Here is a 20,474-nt window from a genome sequence, read left to right on the forward strand (position 1 = left end):
CAGATCCCTTTCCAGCCTCAAATAACATCCTCTACTCGGAAGAGACCAGCCCAGTAATTAGGAGTTGCAGCAACGGAGTGTCCATTTTCAGGTTGAGGACCCTCAAGATTCCAATGGTATTGGGGGAGGTCTGATTCATGAGCAAACAAGTGAGGGGTGGTGGTGGCTGTTTTGAGTTTGACCAGCACATGTTACCATGTCCCCCTCCATCATCCAAGCTGCGGCACGAAATCTCACTCTTCTATTATTTCTATTAAATTTTTTTCAGGCAGACACATATCCCCTCGTGAGCTGTTGAGCTCTGAGCTCTTTTCAAGGCTCAGATTCTTCTTTCTGCTCCCCAATTTCCCCAAATCCCCTCGATCTGTCCCTGTTTTTTTGGTCTCAGAGGCAGCCACACCCAGTCCAGGGGACTCATCAGGTGGAGGAGAATAGGTAAGCTGGCTGGCTTCCCAAGTGAAGCACCAACCTCCACAGAAAGGTCTTGAGAGCTGGAGTCTGGGGGAAGCCGTACCCCACAGGCGGGTCCATGTCTGACCTTGCTCCTGGGCTTCACGGCTCCAATGCACAGGCCACCATTTCCATACTTCAAGCTTAACTCTTGACTGAAAAAGCAGGATACACTCTGAAAGCTATCCATTTACCTAATTAGGGGCGGCCTCTAATGTTGCATGAGGAAGGTGGCTCTGTAGGATTTGTAAATTTAGTACCAACTTTGGCAAGCAGAATAAAAGCAGCTGATCTCTGCTCCCCATTTCTTAAGGGAGGAAACAGAAAGAGGAGCTATTCCAATTTTAATTTTCTAAAAACCAGATACAAGTGATGGGGGAGAAAATGGCACATGAGAACAGCTTATTCTTAAATGCTTGAACTGAGTTTTATTAAAAAATTAATAATATATCTTATTTAAGCCTATATGTCCCAAGATATTACTCTGTCAACATATAGTCACTTTTTAAATTATTAATATTTTACATTTTTTGGATTAAGTCTTCAAAATCCAATATGTATTTATAAATACAGCACATCGCAAGTAGGATGCTTTATTTTCAGTGTTTAAAGGGTAATGTAGTCCTACCTCAAAAGAAAATTGTATTTAATCGAAAAAAATTCTACATCGCTTCAATTAGAAAATGGAAATTAACTGAAATGAAACAAAATCAGACGTTTAGTTCCTAAGCTGGCCTAGCCACAATGGACTGAGTCTGGAAGGAAGCAGGAAATCGGCACTTCTGAGCATACATTCCCGGCGCAGCTTGGCTGGGTGTGTTGGCAGCAAACACTGCTGTCACCAAACTCATTAGGGCCTGCTGGGAGACCCGCCTGCGGACAAGATGCCCACCTCACAACACAAGACCGTCTCCTGTTCTTCCCCATCTCTTGATCCTCAAGTTCATAGGTCTGCCTTCCCCACTCACTGAGCTCCAGGGTGACAGGACTGTCTCAGTCACCTGTCCACCTAGAACCCAGCACAGAGCCCACTGCTGTGTAACCCAACAGCAGTGTCTTCCTAGAGAGCCTGCCCACACCAGCTGGGTAGGCAGCTGCTAGACACTGGGAGGATAGCAGTAATAAGACACGGCTTCTGTCCTCATAGGGATTACAGCCGAGAGGAGACAGATTTTCAAACACAATAGGAATAAAATGTACGTAAGTAGGTATTAAGCCAGTGAACACGACTGAGTCAGGGGAAGCTACAGGGAACACAATGGGATCACATCAACAGACAGGAAGGTGCAAAGGGAGAAGAAAGCAGGATGAATGGTAAAGCCCTTAGCGTCAAAGCCTCCTCAAAATAATACCACCCCTGCCCCCCAAAACGGAATTTGCTGGCAGTCCAGCAGTTAGGGCTCTCACGCTTACACTGTCGATCAAGGCCTGGGTTTGATCCTTGGTTAGGGAACTAAGTAAGGTCCCACAAGCCTTGGGGTACGGCCAAAATAAAAAAATAATCCCTCCAACTCTTTACCCTCCCTCTGAAATGTGTTGCCTTGCGGCTCTTTCTTTCAGTCTCACTGCAATTTCCCAAGTGCATTCTGGAAACTCATTTCTCAAGGTCTGCAGAGTGAGAAAGGACAACACCACACAGATTCCTCTGCTTCAGGACTTCTTAGAGCCTTTCCTACACTGACGTACACTTGCCAATGTACCTCCTGAATCTGGAGCTCGGGGGTCAGGGTGAATCTAGGGTGCGATGTCTCTCAATCTTATTTGAGAGGGAATGCATTGCACAAGCATATCCTTAAACTACTGTTCTATAGAACACCGTGGGAAGTACTGGTTTGAGTGTTTCCTACATAATTTCTTGTGGGAATAAGTAAGCTTTAAGATGATCAATTTCTGGAACTTCACTCACAGACATACTTTCCCCTAAAACAGACCAACCCTATCAAATCTGCGGCTTCCTGACTCACCTGTCACATTTGCCCTTCTTCCATTTAAGAAAGAAAGGCACAGGAGAGGAAACAGACCAACCCCATGAAAGTCTGTGGCTGCTTCTCCTTTCCTATCTACTGTCACATGAAGGCACAAAAGGAGAGGAATCAGGCTAGCATTTCTCTCTCCCAGTGCCGTGCTCCAGCCCTTGCCTGCATGCTGGGAGAATGGACTAAAGTCCCAGAGGTGCCAGGACCACAGCACACACAGGCACCTACCAGATGAACAGAAGAGTGGGCAGACATTTCTGCTTTCCTCCCCTCCTCCAAGCTATTGGTCTGCTTCTTCTAGATTAATCTTTCTCAAAATGATATTTGTATCCTATATTTCCCTGCCCAGAAGTCACAGAGGCTTGTCTGGCAAATGCAAACACCTCAGCCAGCATCCAGCCTCCTGCATTCAGCCCCTTCCATCCTCAGCTCTGCCACCTACCTCACTCCCATCAGGTCGTCTCCCAGCCTTTCTCACGCCTGCCTCACTGTACGCCCCAGGCAGCCACCTGCCTGGGATACCCTCCCACTCTTCTGCCAAAGCTCGTAGCCTAGTCCCGCTCACTTAATGAGGCCGTGCCTGTCAGTCCACACCACTGCCCGTCTTTAGTGGGTTCCTCTGATACCACACTATGTGGCCCCAAGCTACAGTGTAGTAACTTGAGGGCGTTTTGCAGTAAGTTTAAATCTCAGCTCTCAAGTTGTGTAAAGTAAACTTGGGGAAGTTATTTAACCACTTTGAGCCTTCATTTCATCTGCAAAATGGGAATATCTAATACATCAAAGGATTATTAAAAATAGGTGAAATGAGACCCTATTTGGGTACCAAATTAACAACACTCAATAGAATATAAGCTTGATAAGGGTGCAAATTTTTGTTTATCATATATGCTAAGGTACCTTAAGGCCTGAATATGATACATATTCAATAAATACTTGGTAAATAACACTACTGAAAGAATGGACAAACAACTTATCTGATCTAATCTATTCATAAACTTGTGATGTAGGCATGATTATTTTTCCCATTTGACTGAGGAGGAAATGGAGGCCTTGCACAGGCAGGAAGCAGCAGAGCCGGGATCAGAATCTACGCAGCAGGGCTCCAGGACATAGGGTAGAGTCCTCCGCTATGACCATCCCTTGCCTACCTAGAATCACCCTTGAAAAAACTGGTTTTGAAACTGGTCTGATTCTTTGGCCTGCTTCCCACCACACCAGACACCCGGTAACCACCCTAACTTGTCTGGCAACAAGACAACTGTCAGCTTAGTTCAGTTTAGTCGCTCAGTTGTGTCCGACTCTTTGCAACCCCATGGACTGCAGCATGCCAGGCCTCCGTGTCCATCACCAACTTTCAGAGTTTAGTCAAACTCATGTCCATTGAGTCAGATGCCATCCAATCATCTCATTCTCTGTCATCCCCTTCTCCTCCCGCCTTCAATCTCTCCCAGCATCAGGGTCTTTTCAAATGAGTCAGCTCTTCGCATCAGATGGCCAAAGTACTGGGTGTTTCACCTTCAACATCAGTCCTTCCAATGAATATTCAGGACTGATTTCCCTTAGGATGGACTGGTTGGATCTCCTTGCTGTCCAAGGTACTCTCAAGAGTCTTCTCCAACACCACAGTTCAAAAGCATCAATTCTTTTGTGCTCAGCTTTCTATATAGTCCAACTCTCACATCCATACATCACCACTGGAAAAACCATAGCCTTGACAAGACAGACCATTGTTGGCTGTCTCTAAAAAAAAAAGTAATGTCTCTACTTTATAAAGTAATGTCTCTACTTTATAATATGCTATTTAGGTTGGTCATAACTTTCCTTCCAAGGAGTCAGTGTCTTTTAATTTCATGGCTGCGGTCACCATCTGCACTGATTTTGGAGCCCCCAAAAATAAAGTCTGACACTGTTTCCCCATCTATTTCCCATGAAGTGATGGGACCAGATGCCATGATCTTACTTTTCTGAATGTTGAGCTTTAAGCCAACTTTTTCACTCTCCTCTTTCACTTTCATCAAGAGGCTTTTTAGTTCCTCTTCACTTTCTGCCATAAGGGTGGTGTCATCTGCCTGTCTGAGGTTATTGATATTTCTCCCGGTAATCTTGATTCCAGCTTGTATTTCTTCCAGTCCAGTGTTTCTCATGATGTACTCTGCATATAAGTTAAATAAGCAGGGTGACAATATACAGCCTTGATGCACTGCTTTTCCTATTTGGAACCAGTCTGTTGTTTCATGTCCAGTTCTAACTGTTGCTTCCTGACCTGCATACAGGTTTCTCAAGAGGCAGGTCAGGTGGTCTGGTATTCCCATCTCTTTAAGAAATTTTCCACAGTTTGTTGTGGTCCACACAGTCAAAGGCTTTGCATAGTCAATAAAGCAGAAATACATGTTTTTCTGGAACTCACTTGTTTTTTTGATGATCCAACGGATGCTGGCAATTTGATCTCTGGTTCCTCTGCCTTTTCTAAAACCAGATTGAACATATGGAAGTTCATGGTTCATGTACTGTTGAAGCCTGGCTTGGAGAATTTTGAGTATTACTTTACTAGCGTGTGAGATGGGTGCAATTGTTCAGTAGTTTGAGCATTCTTTGGCATTGCCTTTCTTTGAGATTGGAATGAAAACTGACCTTTTCCAGTCCTGTGGCCACTGCTGAGACAACTGTACACTCTGCATTAAGCCAGGTACCTCCAAGGGAGGGAGAGCGAGGCTATGGGGAGGTCTTACCTTGCCCTTGAACAGGATCACCGGGCAGACAAAACGTCCTCTGCACCTGGCTGTCTTGCTGCGGTTGACGAGGTCCTGCAATTTGCTCACCTGCACAGTGCTCTGAAACCTAACACAAGGCAAGAGAGGTAGGTCAGGCTGCTTGTGCATGAGTACTGTGTAACCCATGCTAGGGGTGTGTGTGTGTGTAAATATTCATTTCAAATTGAATAAATGCTCAGATTCCTACATTCTAGATCACAGACATTTTAAGCTTTTCAAGAAAAGAAAAAAAAAAAGCTAGATTATAGGTACTAAAACTGAAATCATCCTGATTTCAAAACCTTTAAGATCAAAACAAAAGGTGCTCAGTTTTTCACTCCAAAAGTAGGACAAATATGTTGAGGACCCTCTGGCAATAACGGGGCCATCTTTGTGATCTTTCAGAGGGCAGGATATGATGAAGTTAACATTCCACATGGTTATGAGCCTCTGATACATTATCAACATTTCAACCAACACTAACAGTCTAAAATGTCAACAAGGCAGGGAATGCTGGAGCAAAGATGGTGAAAAAGAAGCTATTTGTGGCCTTGAGAAGCATGGAAGTTAACACACCCAGCTTTGCTAAGGGAGCTTCTAGAACACACACCAAAAAAACACATTTAGAAATGAGTTTAAGCAAGTCACACCTATAGCACACCCTTAAAATAAGGGTCTACTGTCACAGATTCACCCACTGAGTCTTAACAAAAGGCTCCACATCAGCCAGTAAGAACTTCTGGTTCCATGAGAAACAGGAGGCAGGAAGTTCAACAGTGGGAAGCTCTCCCGGCTATGCAGAGTAATAGAGGAAAAGGAAGACAGTCAAGCTCCTTCCTTACAAGGGTTGAGTTTCCAGGCCGAGTCCGAGGGCGTCACCCCTCCTACATCCCAGTCCTGCTAGTGTCATTGCATGACATGTGCACACAAATAACTGTTTCAGAATGAGTAAGTTCAGTGACTCCTAAACAGCACTGGTACCTTTTTAAGCATATCTAAATTCTGTTGGCATTAATAAAAATATAGTCTTCTGAAAACACTGCTGATTTCTTAGTAGCCTTCATAGATATATTCTCAAGCTAGTTGCTAATAAAATAACTACTATCAAGTGAGCATTTGAAACTGAAGTTAAAACAAGGTCTTCAAATAAAAACCTGATATATGGAGTCTAGAAAAACAGTTCTGATGAACCTATTTAAGAGAAGAAATGAAGACACAGACATAGAGAATGATCTGGTGGAAACAGCAGGAAGGAGAGTGTAGGACAAACTGAGAAAGCAGCACTGACATATATATACTATCACATGTAAAATGGATTGCAAGCGGGAAGCTGCTGTATAACACAGCGAGCCCAGCCTGGGACTCGGTGACAACCGAGAAGGGTGGAATGCAGAGGTGAAGAAAGGCTCGAGAGAGAGGAGACATATATACATATGTTTGTGCATGCACGTTTGCGAAGTTACTTCAGTCATGCCTGACTCTTTGTGACCCCATGGACTGTAGCCCACCAGGCTCCTGTCAATGGGATTCTCTAGGTAAGAACACTGGAGCAGACTGCCATTTCCTCCTCTAGGGCATATTTCCCACCCAGGGACTAAATCAGCATCTCTTATGTCTCCTGCATCGGCAGGCAGGCTTTTTACCTCTAGCGCCACCATATATAATTATGACTGATTTGCACTGATGTAAAGCAAAGACCACCAGAACACTGTAAAGTAATTATTCTCCAATCCAAAAAAGTGAAAAAAAAAAAAAACAAAAACAGAAAAATAAGAATCAATTAGATTTGAGTAACAGAATAACTGAAATGAAATAAAAAATACAGTAGAGGGAATCAATACCAAATTAGATGATACAGAAGAACAGATGAGCAATCTGAAAGACAGTAAAATAAAAATCACCCAATGAGAACAGCAAAAGTTTTTTAATGAGAGGAGCTTAAGAGACCCCTAAGACAACATCAAATGTACTAATATTTGCATTATATGAGTCTCAGAAAGAGGAGAGAGAGAGGGAGAGAAAAATTATTTGAAGAAATAATCACTGAAAAATCCTCTTATTTGGGGATACAGGTTAGAGGTACAGGAAGCATAAAAAATAATAATAATAAAAAAATAACTTGGACCAACAGTTTGGTGATTGTAGAAAGAAAACAAGAGGATAAAGGAAGAGGACTTAAACTTTCCATGGTGTATGTTTCTGTAAGGTATGATTTAAGACTTTTTCCCCATTTTTATTAAGCATTTTGTTTTAAATCACAAATTGATTACATCTTTACTATAATTCAAATAGAGAAGTGACTACATAAGACTCTTTTTCTCTTTCTTTCTGTTTTTTTGGTTGCACTGTGCAGCATGCAGGATCTTAGCTCCCTGACCAGGGAGTGAGTGGTCCCTGCAGTGGAAGCTCAGAGTTTTAACCACTGGACCACAAGGGAAGTCCCCATGTTATTTTTACGACCAACATTTTTTTCTTTTCTGAAGGAAGGAAGAAGGCTGGAGTGCCTCTTCACGGTACGTACAGAGTGCTGTGCTTAGTTGCTCAGTCATCTCCAACTCTGCGACCACATGTACTGTAGCCCACCAAGCTCCCCTGTCCATGGAGAGTCTCCAGGCAAGAATACTGGAGTGGGTTGCTATGCCTTCCTCCAGGGGATCTTCCCAACCCAGGGATGGAACCCAGGTCACGTGCACTGCAGGTGGATTCTTTACCATCTAAGCCATGAGGGAAGCCCAAGAATACTGGAGTGGGTAGCCTATCCCTTTTCCAGGGGGGTCTTTCCAACCTAGGAATCGAACTGGGGTCTCCTGCATTGCAGGCAGACTCTACCAGCTGAGTTACCAGGGAAGCTGGCACAGGCCAATCAGTCAGGCCCTAGAAAAAACATGGCTCACTGGAAACCAAGTTCTACCACCTTTCCCTCACTCTGTGAAATAAAAAGGCAACTGAGTTCAAAATAATTGCCTAATTAAACTCAGATGCCAAGAGAATATAAAACAAAATACACATAATACTGCTTACATTAGTCTTCCTCCCACCTTTTGGTGGCCCCAGGTCATTTGCACAGATGAGATCAGCACTATCTGCTGAGTTAAAAAAAAAAAGTTATTTTTATTTATCTGACTTCATCAGATCTTAATTGAGGTATATGGGAATCTTTAGTTATGGCATGCAAAACCTAGTTCCCTGACCAGGGATTGAACCCAGGCCCCCTGCACTGGGAGTTCAGAAGTCCCAGCACTGCTTTAACTGACTCTGAGCTCACACCAGCAGCTCTAAATGCCTTGAAACCACATTTGAGTCTCCCAGGCTAAATACTTCCATTCAACAAATGCTCCACAAAACCGAAGGAAAGAACATGCCAGCATTTCCAGCCTCAGGGCTCTGGGCAGTCTTATGTGGAGGAAGGCACACTTTTTTCATTAAGCTAGCTGGTGCTTTATTGTCCTGGGTCCCCTACTCAAAGAACCAATTCAGTTTCTATTCTCAGTGGTTCCTGTTTTTATTTTTATTATTTCTTGGCCTTAGAATCTTTCTCTTACCATGCTAAGCACTGGGCTGTGTCTGACACATGATACTTTTATTCAAAGGAATGAAAGTGGGCTATGTATTTATGTTTGTCTTGTGGGACTGAGCCCTTAACCTGTAAGATCTGAAGCTATCTCTGGGTAGATGGTATCAGAGTTGAGTTGAATTGTAGAACACACAGCTGATGTCTCAAAATCAGTGGTATGAGGGAACCCCCCCCACCCTACTCTCACATACCAGTGGGAATTATCAAGTGCAGGATTTTAACTCTGTCTCCTAATGCCTCACCTATACCTGCCTTAATTCTGGCCTTTGTTACAATCATTGCTCATTTATTGGTCTGTGTTACCGACCAGACCTAAAGGTAAGGATTTCATATCTCTGGCAGGGTCTCCAACTAGATCCCTGAGATGTGGCCCATGGCAGTAGTTTGTCTTGCTGATAAACACACGTCTTGGCCATTCAGACAGCCCCATCCAGGCTTCTCTTCCCAGATGATGGGCTAAACTGGGGAGGTGGATTAATAGAACCAAACCACTTCCTGAATCCAGTTCTACCCTGTGCAACTCAGTCTAACTAGTGTCATAGTAACACCAAATCCAGGCATGTAAAGCAAAAAGTTCTATTTCTTCTCACCTACACATGCACATATTCCCTTCTCTTCAACAGACATGGCCCACTTAGTATCACCTTGAGGCCTTCCAAGAATTGAAAAGTAAAAACAGACTATAACTCCTCTAGGGTTAGCGATATACTGTGGTGGTCCTGGCCTGGAAAGAGAGGCTCTGCTAGGCAAAGTGGAAGCTTCCTGGCAGTGATAGAAAGAAGAGGCAGGCATACACGTGCTATGATCTACATACAATTAATTCCCCCAGTAAGTTCCTTTTTCTCAGGGAACACCACCTCGACCTGGTTAGAAGGCACACTTACATGTGTCCCATCTTACACATGAGCAAATTTGTCTATGTGAAAGCCCTCTCTGGCTCCCTGTGGTTCCAGGTTATAGCAAAGGAGTCATCTAGGAAGCTCTCTGTGATGTAGAAATTCTGATTTAGGGCCCCTGGAATCTGTGATTTCAATGAGTGCTCAGAGGGTACTAGCCCAAGAACCACTAACACCCACAAGTCCGCACTCCTTGGACCAATAATCAAGACCCTATACAAGCTAGTCCCTAACTAGGGACATTTAAGGGACATTTCTACTTGTCTGTGCAATTACAGCTGAAAGGCATCTCCACCACAGGGTCTCCCCAAACACTCACACACCAGGCAGGATCTACCCTTCTCCCCAACTTGTCTACAGCAGCACTTCTCCAGCCTCTATGTATGTATGGGCCATCTTGTTATGCCATGATTTTGATTCAGTGGCTCTGGAACCCAGGACTCAGAATCTCTAGCCAGTGAGCTCTGAGCAGTGCTGTGAGCAATGATGGCCTGCTGCACCCCGTAGAATGACTCTACTGTAGTCTTTCTCATAACAGTGCTTCCCTGGGGCCAGAGTTTCAGATATTGTTGGCAACACCTCCTGGAATTCCCTTAAAATCAAAAGCAAGCAGGAAGTCTAGCAGAACAAACTTTGAGATCAACATAAAGCACTTCCTAGAGCCTTATAAGCCTCTTGTAAGTACTTATTATTACTTATAAGCCTTATAAGGAATAAGCCTGATTACTTATCAGTGTCCAACACCTGCTATGCTAAGTCACTTCAGTTGTTTCTGACTCTGTGCGACCCCATAGACGGCAGCCCACCAGGCTCCCCCATCACTGGGATTCTCCAGGCAGGAACACTGGAGTGGGCTGCCATTTCCTTCTCCAATGCATGAAAGTGAAAAGTGAAAGTGAAGTCGCTCATTCGTGTCCGACTCTTAGCGACCCCATGGATTGCAGCCTAACAGGCTCCTCCGTCCATGGGATTTTCCAAGCAAGAGGTACTGGAGTGGGGTGCCACTGCCTTCTCTGCCAACAACTGCTACCGTTTACTTACTGCCTACGGGCTGCATCCTGTGCTGGGTGCTCTGTGTCACTAGTACCTGGTGAACTGTTACCTCACAGAAAAGCACCCGCGCTTTGGTAGGTCCTCAATAAACAGCAGCACTTATTTCTAACTCTTAGAGCACACACATCAAGCTTGGAATAGTCCCATTTATCAGCAGGGATTGTACTAGTCACTTTTGTAAATAGAGATATAGATTGATGAGGAAACTAAGAGCCAAAGCAGTTCAACAACTTGCCCAAGTCGGTGATGCAGCCAATAAGTACACTGACCTCAGGCTTTTAAGCTCTATACATGTACGTACCCTTAAGCATGTCCACAAAGCATACCTCCCACTCACTCTTAAAAAAAGGAAACGCTGAGGTTTAGGGAGGTGGGGCATGAAGTCAGCTGTCTTAGGACAATGACTGATAGGGTGGGAGTAAAATAGGAGACCAGGACTGTGACTTTCAGCTTCTTCTTCTATGCTGTGCTATCAGGATGCCAACAAGGCTTAACATCTGGGAAAAGCGAGTCTGCCTTGCCCAATGACAGACTTTCCTGATCCTGGGGATGAGATGTCAAGGCCTTCCCAGAAGGGGATGCCTTGGTGACATGATGCTCACGTGTCTTTCTCCTTCTCCGAACTCTCATACTCCAGGAACACAATGTGCTGTGGGTAGTGGCCACAGATATCCCCATTCACATTCTGGATCACACTATAACAGTAGTCTCGGCCAAACAGCTCCAGACACCTCTTCTCAATGCGTTCAACCTGCACAGAGGAGGAGATATGAACATAAAGAAGATTCTGGGATTCAGAATTAGCTGGGTCCTGCCCTGGAGAAATCTCTGGGAATAACCTTTCCCTCTATAATTATAATTCAATACAAGGAAGAGACCTGTTGCTAGGTCATAGGCCCTCAACGTGCAGTTCATGAACCCACGTAATAAACTTTGGTGGGGGCAGGGAGGGACTCTGAAGCCCTCAATGTTGTGGTGAAACTGTGTTTCTTAGGCATCCAAAGAGAGGATTACACCTTTCACGAGATTCTCAAAGGGGTCCACAGGCCCTAAGTATTAAGAACCTTTGCTCTAGGTTATTTTAACCAGCATCAATACATTATCTTCCTTTGGCTCCAGATGCTTCTCAATTCTCCAGTCATAGAACAGTACCCAGAAGCTCTAATTAGTGTAATGAGTAGAAGCTGCAGACAAAGCTGTCTCCTTACAATTTGCTTATGAAATAGAAGGAGCAGCTCCCTTAAAACTGCTCTTATTTTGCTAATTTCGGGAAAGGCCCCATAGAAGGAGGACATAAAACCCACAACATCTCAACAAGCCTGCAAAAGATCAGAAAGTTTAACGCCAGCTGGAGTGAAAGTCAGACATAACTTTTTACAACACTGATTTTCATGCGTGTGTAAAATGAAAAGAGCCCCAGGAAAACCACTGACCCTGTAACCACCCAAAAGATCAATGGGGTGGGAAAAACTCACAGGAATGAGGAATCCTCAAATTTGAAGGGACATGAACATCATTAAGAAGCCTATTAAAATTACAAATTCCAGGTTCCCAACCTCAGAAATACTAACTCAGTAGGACTGGGTGGGACCAAGCAACCTTTATTTTTAATAAAGACCCCAGGTGATGCTGATGGTCTGGAGCCAAACCAGAGTTTCATGGCCTGCATGGAAGAGAATTTCATTGGAAAACATGATGCTAAACCTGCCAAAAGAACGTGAGGAATGACAGATGGTAGGGTCAGCAAGATTCCCATCAGACTGCCAGGCAGTGCCTAAGATGGAAATGGCGTGACCACACTGGAAGCTTTCCAGGTCTAGCAATAAGGAGACTGAAGGGAATCCCAAGGGTAGAAAAATAGAGGCACTAAGACTTGCTTTTGATAAAGGAATAGAGAGTGTGGGCTGTCTTCCTACTCTATGGAAGAAGGAAAGGAAGGGATGGATCTAATTCTAAGTCATGCTGAGACTGTTTAAGGAGGCAACACAACTCGGTTTACCTCTTTGCTCAATTCTGCACCAGCCCTCCAGCATCTTCACTCTAATCTCTGACTTGCAGAAATCCTCTAGCCTTTAAAAAGTAGACTTGAGGGCTTTTGTCCCCATACCTGATGCAAGAGAATTATCCCCTCCCTTCAGCTCCCCCTCTCTAATCTCTGAACTTGGTCTCTCAGGGCTGATCCCTGACCTCCAACCTCTCTGTCTCAAACCAAAATGTCGTCCTTCCTTGGTTCACTCTGACCCCAGTTCCTCTTTTCGGTATTTAAACCCGGACCCTTACTCTCCAAGTCCAGACCCTGGGAACTTCCCTCTCTTTCCGTCCTCTCACCCCTGACCTCAGCCTTTCCTCGGTTACTTCCCAAGGCAGGGACCTTCTCTTTCTGCTCACTGCTGCTCCGTACTCACCTTAGAGCCGCCCGTCCCACTGCAGTCTTTGGCCCGGTACTGAGTCCGGGAGAACTCCTCCAGCAGCTCCCCGAGTCCTGGCTCCTGTGGCTGTGGGCTGCCCGAAGAAGCCGAGGACCCCGCCGAGGCAGCAGCGGCGGCCCGAGCGCCAGCCATGGCCCAGCCTCCCGTCCCCTTCAGCGCCCCGCGGCCCCCTCAGCGCGGCTCAGCCCGGCACATGGCACTTGCAGGTACCAAGTACAAGTCCAGAATCTCCACAGCCGCCTCAGCCACCGCCTGCGCCTTCCACTTCCGGCCCCGCCCCACCCAGACGGATGTTTACTCCGGCACTGACCAATCGGAGCCCAAGACTCGCGTCCTGCCCCAAGATTACCCGCCCACCCCCGACGCGGAGCGGTCCAAGTGGTCTCCGAGGAGGGGACTGCGGCCACTCGCAGAAACCTCCTGCTCCGCCCCACGGGGTTTCCTCCGGAAAGCCAGGCTAAACCATTGGGACTGCGTGGGGGGAGGTGGACAGCGCGGGAACTAGGAGGAAAGAACCACGGAAAGACCGCGGAAGGGTGGAACGAACCATTACCGAGAGAGGAGGATGCTGCAATAGTCAACCCAATTTATTGAGGGAAAAGGGAGGGGAGGGGCGGATCATGACTGGCTTGAAATTCTGTGTTAAGAAGCCCCATATTATTTTTCTTTTTTTTAACAGACCATTTCAAACATTCACAGAAATGGAGAGAATAGTATAATGAGCCCTTATATACATTAGCTGCTGTTGCTGCTGCTAAGTCGCTTCAGTCGTGTCCGACTCTGTGCGACCCCATAGACGGCGGCCCACCAGGCTCCCCCGTCCCTGGGATTCTCCAGGCAAGAACACTGGAGTGGGTTGCCATTTCCTTCTCCAATGCATGAAAGCGAAAAGTGAAAGTGAAGTCACTCTGTCGTGTCCGACTCTTCGCGACCCCATGGTCTGCAGCCTACCAGGCTCCTCCGTCCATGGGATTTTCCAGGCAAGAGTACTGGAGTAGGGTGCCATTGCCTTCTCCAATACATTAGCTTGTGTCAACAATAATCCAAATACTATCAATCTATCCTGTTTAGTCAATCTTTCCCCATCCAATAGGATTGTTTTAAAACACATCTCATTATTTAATCTGTGACTACTTCAGTATTTATAACAGATTAGTACTGTTCAGTTCAGTTCGCTCAGTCGTGTCCGACTCTTTGAGACCCCAGGGACTGCAGCACGACAGGCCTCCGTGTCCATCACCAACTCCCGGAGTTTACTCAAATTCATGTCCATTGAGTTGGTGATGCCATCCGACCATCTCATCCTCTGTCGTCCCCTTCTCCTCCCGCCTTCAATCTTTCCCAGCAGCAGGGTCTTTTCAAATGAGTCAGCTCTTCACATCAGGGGGCCAAAGTATTGGAGTTTCAGCTTCAACATCAGTCTTTCCAATGAATATTTTAGACTGATTTTCTTTAGGATGGACTGGTTGGATCTCCTTGCAGTCCAAGGGACTCTCAAGAGTCTTCTCCAACACCACAGTTCAAAAACATCAATTCTTCCGTGCTCAGCTTTCTTTATAGTCCAACTCTCACATCCATACATGACTACTGGAAAAACCATAGTCTTGACTAGACAGACCTTTGTTGGCAAAGTAATGTCTGCTTTTTAATATGCTGTCTAGGTTGGTCATAGCTTTTCTTCCAAGGAGCAAGAGTCTTTTTAATTTCATGGCTGCAGTCACCATGTGCAGTGATTTTGGAGCCCCCAAAAAATAAAGTCTGCCACTGTTTCCCCATTTATTTGCCATGAAGTGATGGGACCATGATCTTAGTTTTCTGAATGTTGAGTTTTAAGCCAGCTTTTTCACTCTCTTTCATCAAGAGGCTCTTTAGTTCTTCTTCACTTTCTGCCATAAGGGTGGTGTCATCTGCATATCTGAGGTTATTGATATTTCTCCTGGTAATCTTGATTCCAGCTTGTTCTTCATCGAGTCCAGCGTTTCTCATGATGTACTCTGCATATATGTTAAATAAGCAGGATGACGATATACAGCCTTGACATATTCCTTTCCCTATTTGGAACCAGTCTATTGTTCCATGACCAGTTCTAACTGTTGCTTCCTGACCTGCATACAGATTTCTCAAGAGGCAGGTCAGGTATTCCCTGGTCTGGTATTCCCATCTCTTTCAGAATTGTCCACAGTTTATTGTGATCCACACAGTCAAAGGCTTTGGCATAGTCAATAAAGCAGAAATAGATGTTTTTCTGGAACTCACTTGCTTTTTCAATGATCCAATGGATGTTGGCAATTTGATCTCTGGTTCCTTTGCTTTTTCTAAAACCAGCTTGAACATTTGGAAGTTTACAGTCCACATACTGTTGAAGCCTGGCTTGGAGAATTTTGAGCATTACTTTACTAGCATGTGAAATAAGTGCAATTGTGCAGTGGTTTGAGCACTCTTTGGCATTGCCTTTCTTTGGTATCAGAATGAAAACTGACCTTTTCCAGTCCTGTGACCACTGTTGAGTTTTCCAAATTTGCCAGTATATTGAGTGCAGCACTTTCACAGCATCATATTTTAGGATTTGAAATAGCTCAACTGGAATTTCATCACCTCCACTAGCTTTGTTAGTAGTGATGCTTCCTAAGGCCCACTTGACTCGGCATTCCAGGATGTCTGGCTCTAGGTGGGTGATCACACCATAATGATTATCTGGGTCATGAAGATCTTTTTTGTATAGTTCTTCTGTGTATTCTTGCCACCTCTTCTTAATATCTTCTGCTTTTGTTAGGTCCATACCATTTCTGTCCTTTATTGTGCCACTCTTTGCATGAAATGTTCCCTTGGTATCTCTAGTTTTCTTAAAGATATCTCTAAACTTTCACATTCTATTGTTTTCCTCTATTTCTTTGCACTGATGACTGAGGAAGGCTTTCTTATCTCTTCTTGCTATTCTTTGGAACTCTGCATTCAAATGTGTATATCTTTCATTTTCCCCTTTGCCTTTCGCTTCTCTTCTATTCACAGCCTTTAAGTTAGAATTTGGCAATAAGGAGTTCATGATCTGTGCCACAGTCAGCTCCCATCCTTGTTTTTGCTGATTGTATAGAGCTTCTCCATCTTTGGCTGCAGAGAATATAATCAATCTGATTTTGGTATTGACCATCTGGTGATGTCCATGTATAGAGTCTTTTCTTGTGTGGGTGGAAGAGGGTGTTTGCTATGACCAGTGCATTCTCTTGGCAAAACTCTGTTAGCCTTTGCCTTGCTTCATTCTGTACTCCAAGGCCAAATTTGCTTGTTACTCCAGGTATTTCTTAACTCCCTACTTTTGCACTCCAGTCCCCTATAATGAAAAAGGACATCTTTTTTGGGTGTTAGTTCTATAAAGTCTTGTAGGTCTTCATAGAACTGTTCAACTTCAGCTTCTTCAGCATTACTGGTCAGGGCATAGGCTTGGATTACTGTGATACTGAATGGTTTGCCTCGGAAATGAACAGGGATCATTCTGTTGTTTTTGAGATTGCATCCAAGTACTGCATTTCAGACTCTTTTGTTGACTCTGATGGCTACTCCATTTCTTCTAAGGGATTCCTTCCCACAGTAGTACTGTTAAAATACAAATGATTAAGGGGCATTCCCTGGTGGCCTAGTGGTTAGGATTCCATGCTTTCACTGCCATCGCCCAAGTTCAATCCCTAGTCTAGGAGCTGAGATCCCACAAGTTGAACAGCAGGTCAAAAAAAAAAAAAAAAAAAAAAGATTAAGGAAGAAAATGTAAGTGTTAAAACATATTCTCATTCTTCATGAAATGACCAGTGTTTGTTCCCAAGGATCTAAAAAACTGCAAAATGGGGCTGAAACCAAAGAATAAGGAACAAGGAAGAGAAAAATAGAAAATGAATGAAAAACCATGAAGTAAGTATAGAGCCCAGGGCTGGCTTAGTGTTTGGGGATTGGCTGAGTAGATATACTGTTTCTGGTCAAGCAGAACACTAATAGAGACACCAAAGTTACTGAGTTTTGGTTTGTTGCTCTGGCACCCTGGGCAGGAGTGGTTCCAATATTTGTCATACAAATTTATGTCAGTGTTAGTTGCTCAGTCGTGTCCAACTCTTTGCGACCCCATGGACTGTAGCCCACCAGACTCCTCTGTCCATGGGATTCTCCAGGCAAGAATACTGGAGTGGGCTGCCATTCCCTTCTCCAGGAGATCTTCCTGATCTAGGGATGCATCTCGGGTTTCCTGCACTACAGGCAGATTCTTCATCATCTGAGCCACCAGGGAAGTAATTCTCCCTTTTAACATTCTCTTGATCATTCACAGGGTTTGGTCAAAAGTATCAGTACTGGACTTCCCTGCTGGTTCAGTGGTTAAGAGTCTGCCTGCCAGTGTGGGAGACGTGGGTTTGATCCCTGGTCCAAGAAGATCTCATGTGCTGCAGGGCAGCTAAGCCCATGGGCCACAACTACTGAGCCCACATGCCCTAGAGCTCGTGCTTTGCAACAAGAGAAGCCACCGCGATCAGAAGCCCTTGCATCGCAGCTCGAGTGCAGCCCTGGTTCACTACAATTAGAGAAAGGCCACGCGTAGCAGTGAAGATCCAGGGCAGCCAAAAATTAAATAAATAAAAATGTTTAGAAAGCACCAGTACTAACATGACCCTCAGTCGCCATTGCCTCTTCTGTTCTCAGTGTAGTAGTCACAAGAGATGATGTCAGGTGATGTCTTGGAGCTGATTCCATTCCTCTGTTCTCTCTTCGTCCTTTCAGTCAGAGAGAAACCATCTGTTGGCTGATCAGCGGCTCCCTACGTGCATTTAAAACTTTGGGAGACCCCAGATTATTAGGGAGGCAATAATAATTACTAGAAACAAAACAATAGTCATGGTTTGGAGAGTACTCCTGAGCCAGGGTCGCCATGATCCAATCCAGCTAGAAAACTGGGGGCGTCTTTAAACCGGTTGACTTGTTTATATATTTTGTGTAACTATGTCCCCCTTCCCCAGAAATGTTTAATCGGTGAGCTTGTTCCAGAGAAACAGAGGTGTTAGAAATCAGGGAGAAGTTTATGACAGCCAGAAAGGACAAGATCACCAGCATCCAAGCCAGTCCAAGAGTCAGTTTACCCTTCTTTGTAATGACCTGAGACGTGTGAACAATTATCGTTCTAGGCTAGAGAAAGGCAAAAGGTGGAGAGAAGAATCATGTATGAATTTGAAAAAGGATGGTAAGGGAAGAAAGGAGAAATGGAAAGAAACATTCTTAATCTGACTTCTTGGAAGAAAGCAGTCTATCCCAATGTTGCCTACTTCTCTCCGTAGTCAATCAGATTTTGAGGTCTCCACATTTACACAGGGCCAGGTGTTAGGTGGGGTCTTCTTCAGTTGGGAAATACTGTGTATCCAAGTTGTGACACCCTGTAATTCGACAGTGATGATAGAGGTCAAGAACACACCAGAAGGTCCTTTCCAGGAATCTCATCTTTGCAAAAGCAACAAAGTAAAAAAGTAAATGCCTGTAAATGACAAAGGACTGTAAAATGCCCAAAAGACTGAAGATCTGATCAGAGTTCATTACAATGGAATCAACAAAGAAATTTGATTATTTCTGTGACACCCAATATTTTTAAGATAATAACTAGAATTATGGCTGATAACTTTATAGAAGGCATATCAGATTTATAGAAAGTTTATAATTCCTGGAACACTTAGGCTAATAATGTACTCCTACAAAGATAAGCTAAATATCACTTGGCAGTGTTTCCTTTGTAATTTAACATATCAAATAAGCCTAATTAGCTTAACATTTTTCTTTTTACAAGGACAGAGAATAAATATTCTAGGGGTCCTTTGGAAAATCCCAGAGTTGGTTCCAGGTTAAAAAAAATTAATTTAGAATTTGATTTTGGGTAAGTTTGTTGAAAATATTTATTTAACCAAAGTAACATGTAAAGACTTTGAAGGCAAGGACAGAAAGTTACAGAATTGTAAAAACCCTAAACCCTTAGTCTTTTAAGAGTCAGGGTTTTTTATTTGCAGATTAACTGTCTTAAAAAATATGACTAGGCTTTTGTGCACGCCTCAGCAGCACATATACTAAAATTAGAATGATACAGAGAAGATTAGCATGGCCCCTGTGCAAGGATGATATGCAAATTCGTGAAGCATTCCATACTTTTCTTATTGATGTTTGACAGAAAACAACAAAATTCTGTAAAGCAATTGTCCTTCAATTAAAAAAATAGAGTGGCAAGCAGCCTGAAAAAAAAATTTATTAAAAAAATATGACTAGGCTTTTGAGAAAAAATAAAACTGCTAATAATCTTGAAAACCTCGACATATCAAAAGTGTTTATTTTTTGGCATTACATATAATTTTAGAGTTCTTCTTTCTCTTCATCAAAAGCATAGTCTAAAATAATTGGCCTCTAGTGCCTATCATTCTTTAATAATTTTGCAGTGCTGTTGTTAAAATTGTCAAATTTAAGTATGATAACTCTAGTGACTAAAATGTTATAATCTAAGTACACATTATAAATAAAACTGCTAAGTCACTTCAGTCGTGTCCGACTCTGTGCAACCCCATAGACGGCAGCCCACCAGGCTCCCCCGTCCCTGGGATTCTCCAGGCAAGAACACTGGAGTGGGTTGCCATTTCCTTCTCCAATGCATGAAAGTGAAAAGTGAAAGTGAAGTCGCTCAGTCGTTTCCGACCCTTAGCGACCCCACGGACTGCAGCCTACCAGGCTCCTCCATCCATGGGATTTTCCAGGCAAGAGTACTGGAGTGGGGTGCCACTGCCTTCTCCAATAAATAAAACAGCATTTGACAATAAGTTAAAAATTTTTGTACAGTTGGCAAAAGGGGGGTGGGTGGTATTAAGTTCCAGTTACATTATAGAATAGAATAATGAATTTTTTGCGGTTTGATAAAGAGAAGTTACTTTTTATTTTGATAACTTCATTGGGTTGTCAGGCAAATTGGAAAAATAAAAATCAAGTGAAAAAGCCCTCTTGTAGCTGATAAGACAGTGCTGGTTTAGTTCAATAAGCAATGGGCTCTATGTCCGATTTTATTTGAGCTAAATAAAATTTTTCATTGAAAAAAAAATATTGAGCATTTCCTTAAGATAAACATAACATGAAGTACAGTAAATTATTTTGGTAAGACACAGAATCTTTGCTTTCCAGGCAGATTATTTAAAAGGTACCTTTTCTCACCCATAAACACATACTACTTTCCTTTTATAAAGATGTTCCTTATATTATTTCCAGTAATTTTAATTATACATATGTTTTAGCATTCTTAATTCCTATTGAAAACTAAGAAGTAAGCAATCTGTTACATTAGTATTTTGTGG

At 43.7% G+C, this 20,474-nt stretch overlaps 1 protein-coding gene and 1 non-coding gene across 8 annotated transcripts in view; one reads left to right on the plus strand and one right to left on the minus strand.

Annotated features, from left to right (window-relative positions):
- The window catches only part of MTMR14 (myotubularin related protein 14), a 44,638-nt gene extending 31,223 nt beyond the window's left edge, over window positions 1-13,415 (minus strand). For 6 of the 7 annotated variants that reach the window (XM_006070741.4, XM_006070742.4, XM_006070740.4 and 3 more), the window contains exons 1-3: window positions 13,108-13,414; window positions 11,305-11,453; window positions 5,159-5,267 (exon numbers count right to left, since the gene is read on the minus strand). In XM_006070741.4, the coding sequence (XP_006070803.1) occupies window positions 5,159-5,267; window positions 11,305-11,453; window positions 13,108-13,263 (414 nt within the window). In that variant the 5' untranslated portion in view covers window positions 13,264-13,414. Of the gene's footprint in view, window positions 1-5,158; window positions 5,268-11,304; window positions 11,454-13,107 lie in introns of all 7 variants that reach the window. The other variant, XM_025272827.3, reaches the window with a different exon arrangement.
- Window positions 13,416-19,187: 5,772 nt separating this feature from the next.
- On the plus strand, window positions 19,188-19,294 carry LOC112581296. The gene has a single exon (XR_003105831.1). It is a non-coding gene; the product is annotated as a U6 spliceosomal RNA (small nuclear RNA).
- Window positions 19,295-20,474: the final 1,180 nt, after the last annotated feature.

The sequence above is a fragment of the Bubalus bubalis genome, chromosome 21 (genome assembly GCF_019923935.1).
Source record: "Bubalus bubalis isolate 160015118507 breed Murrah chromosome 21, NDDB_SH_1, whole genome shotgun sequence".
NCBI lineage: Eukaryota > Metazoa > Chordata > Mammalia > Artiodactyla > Bovidae > Bubalus > Bubalus bubalis.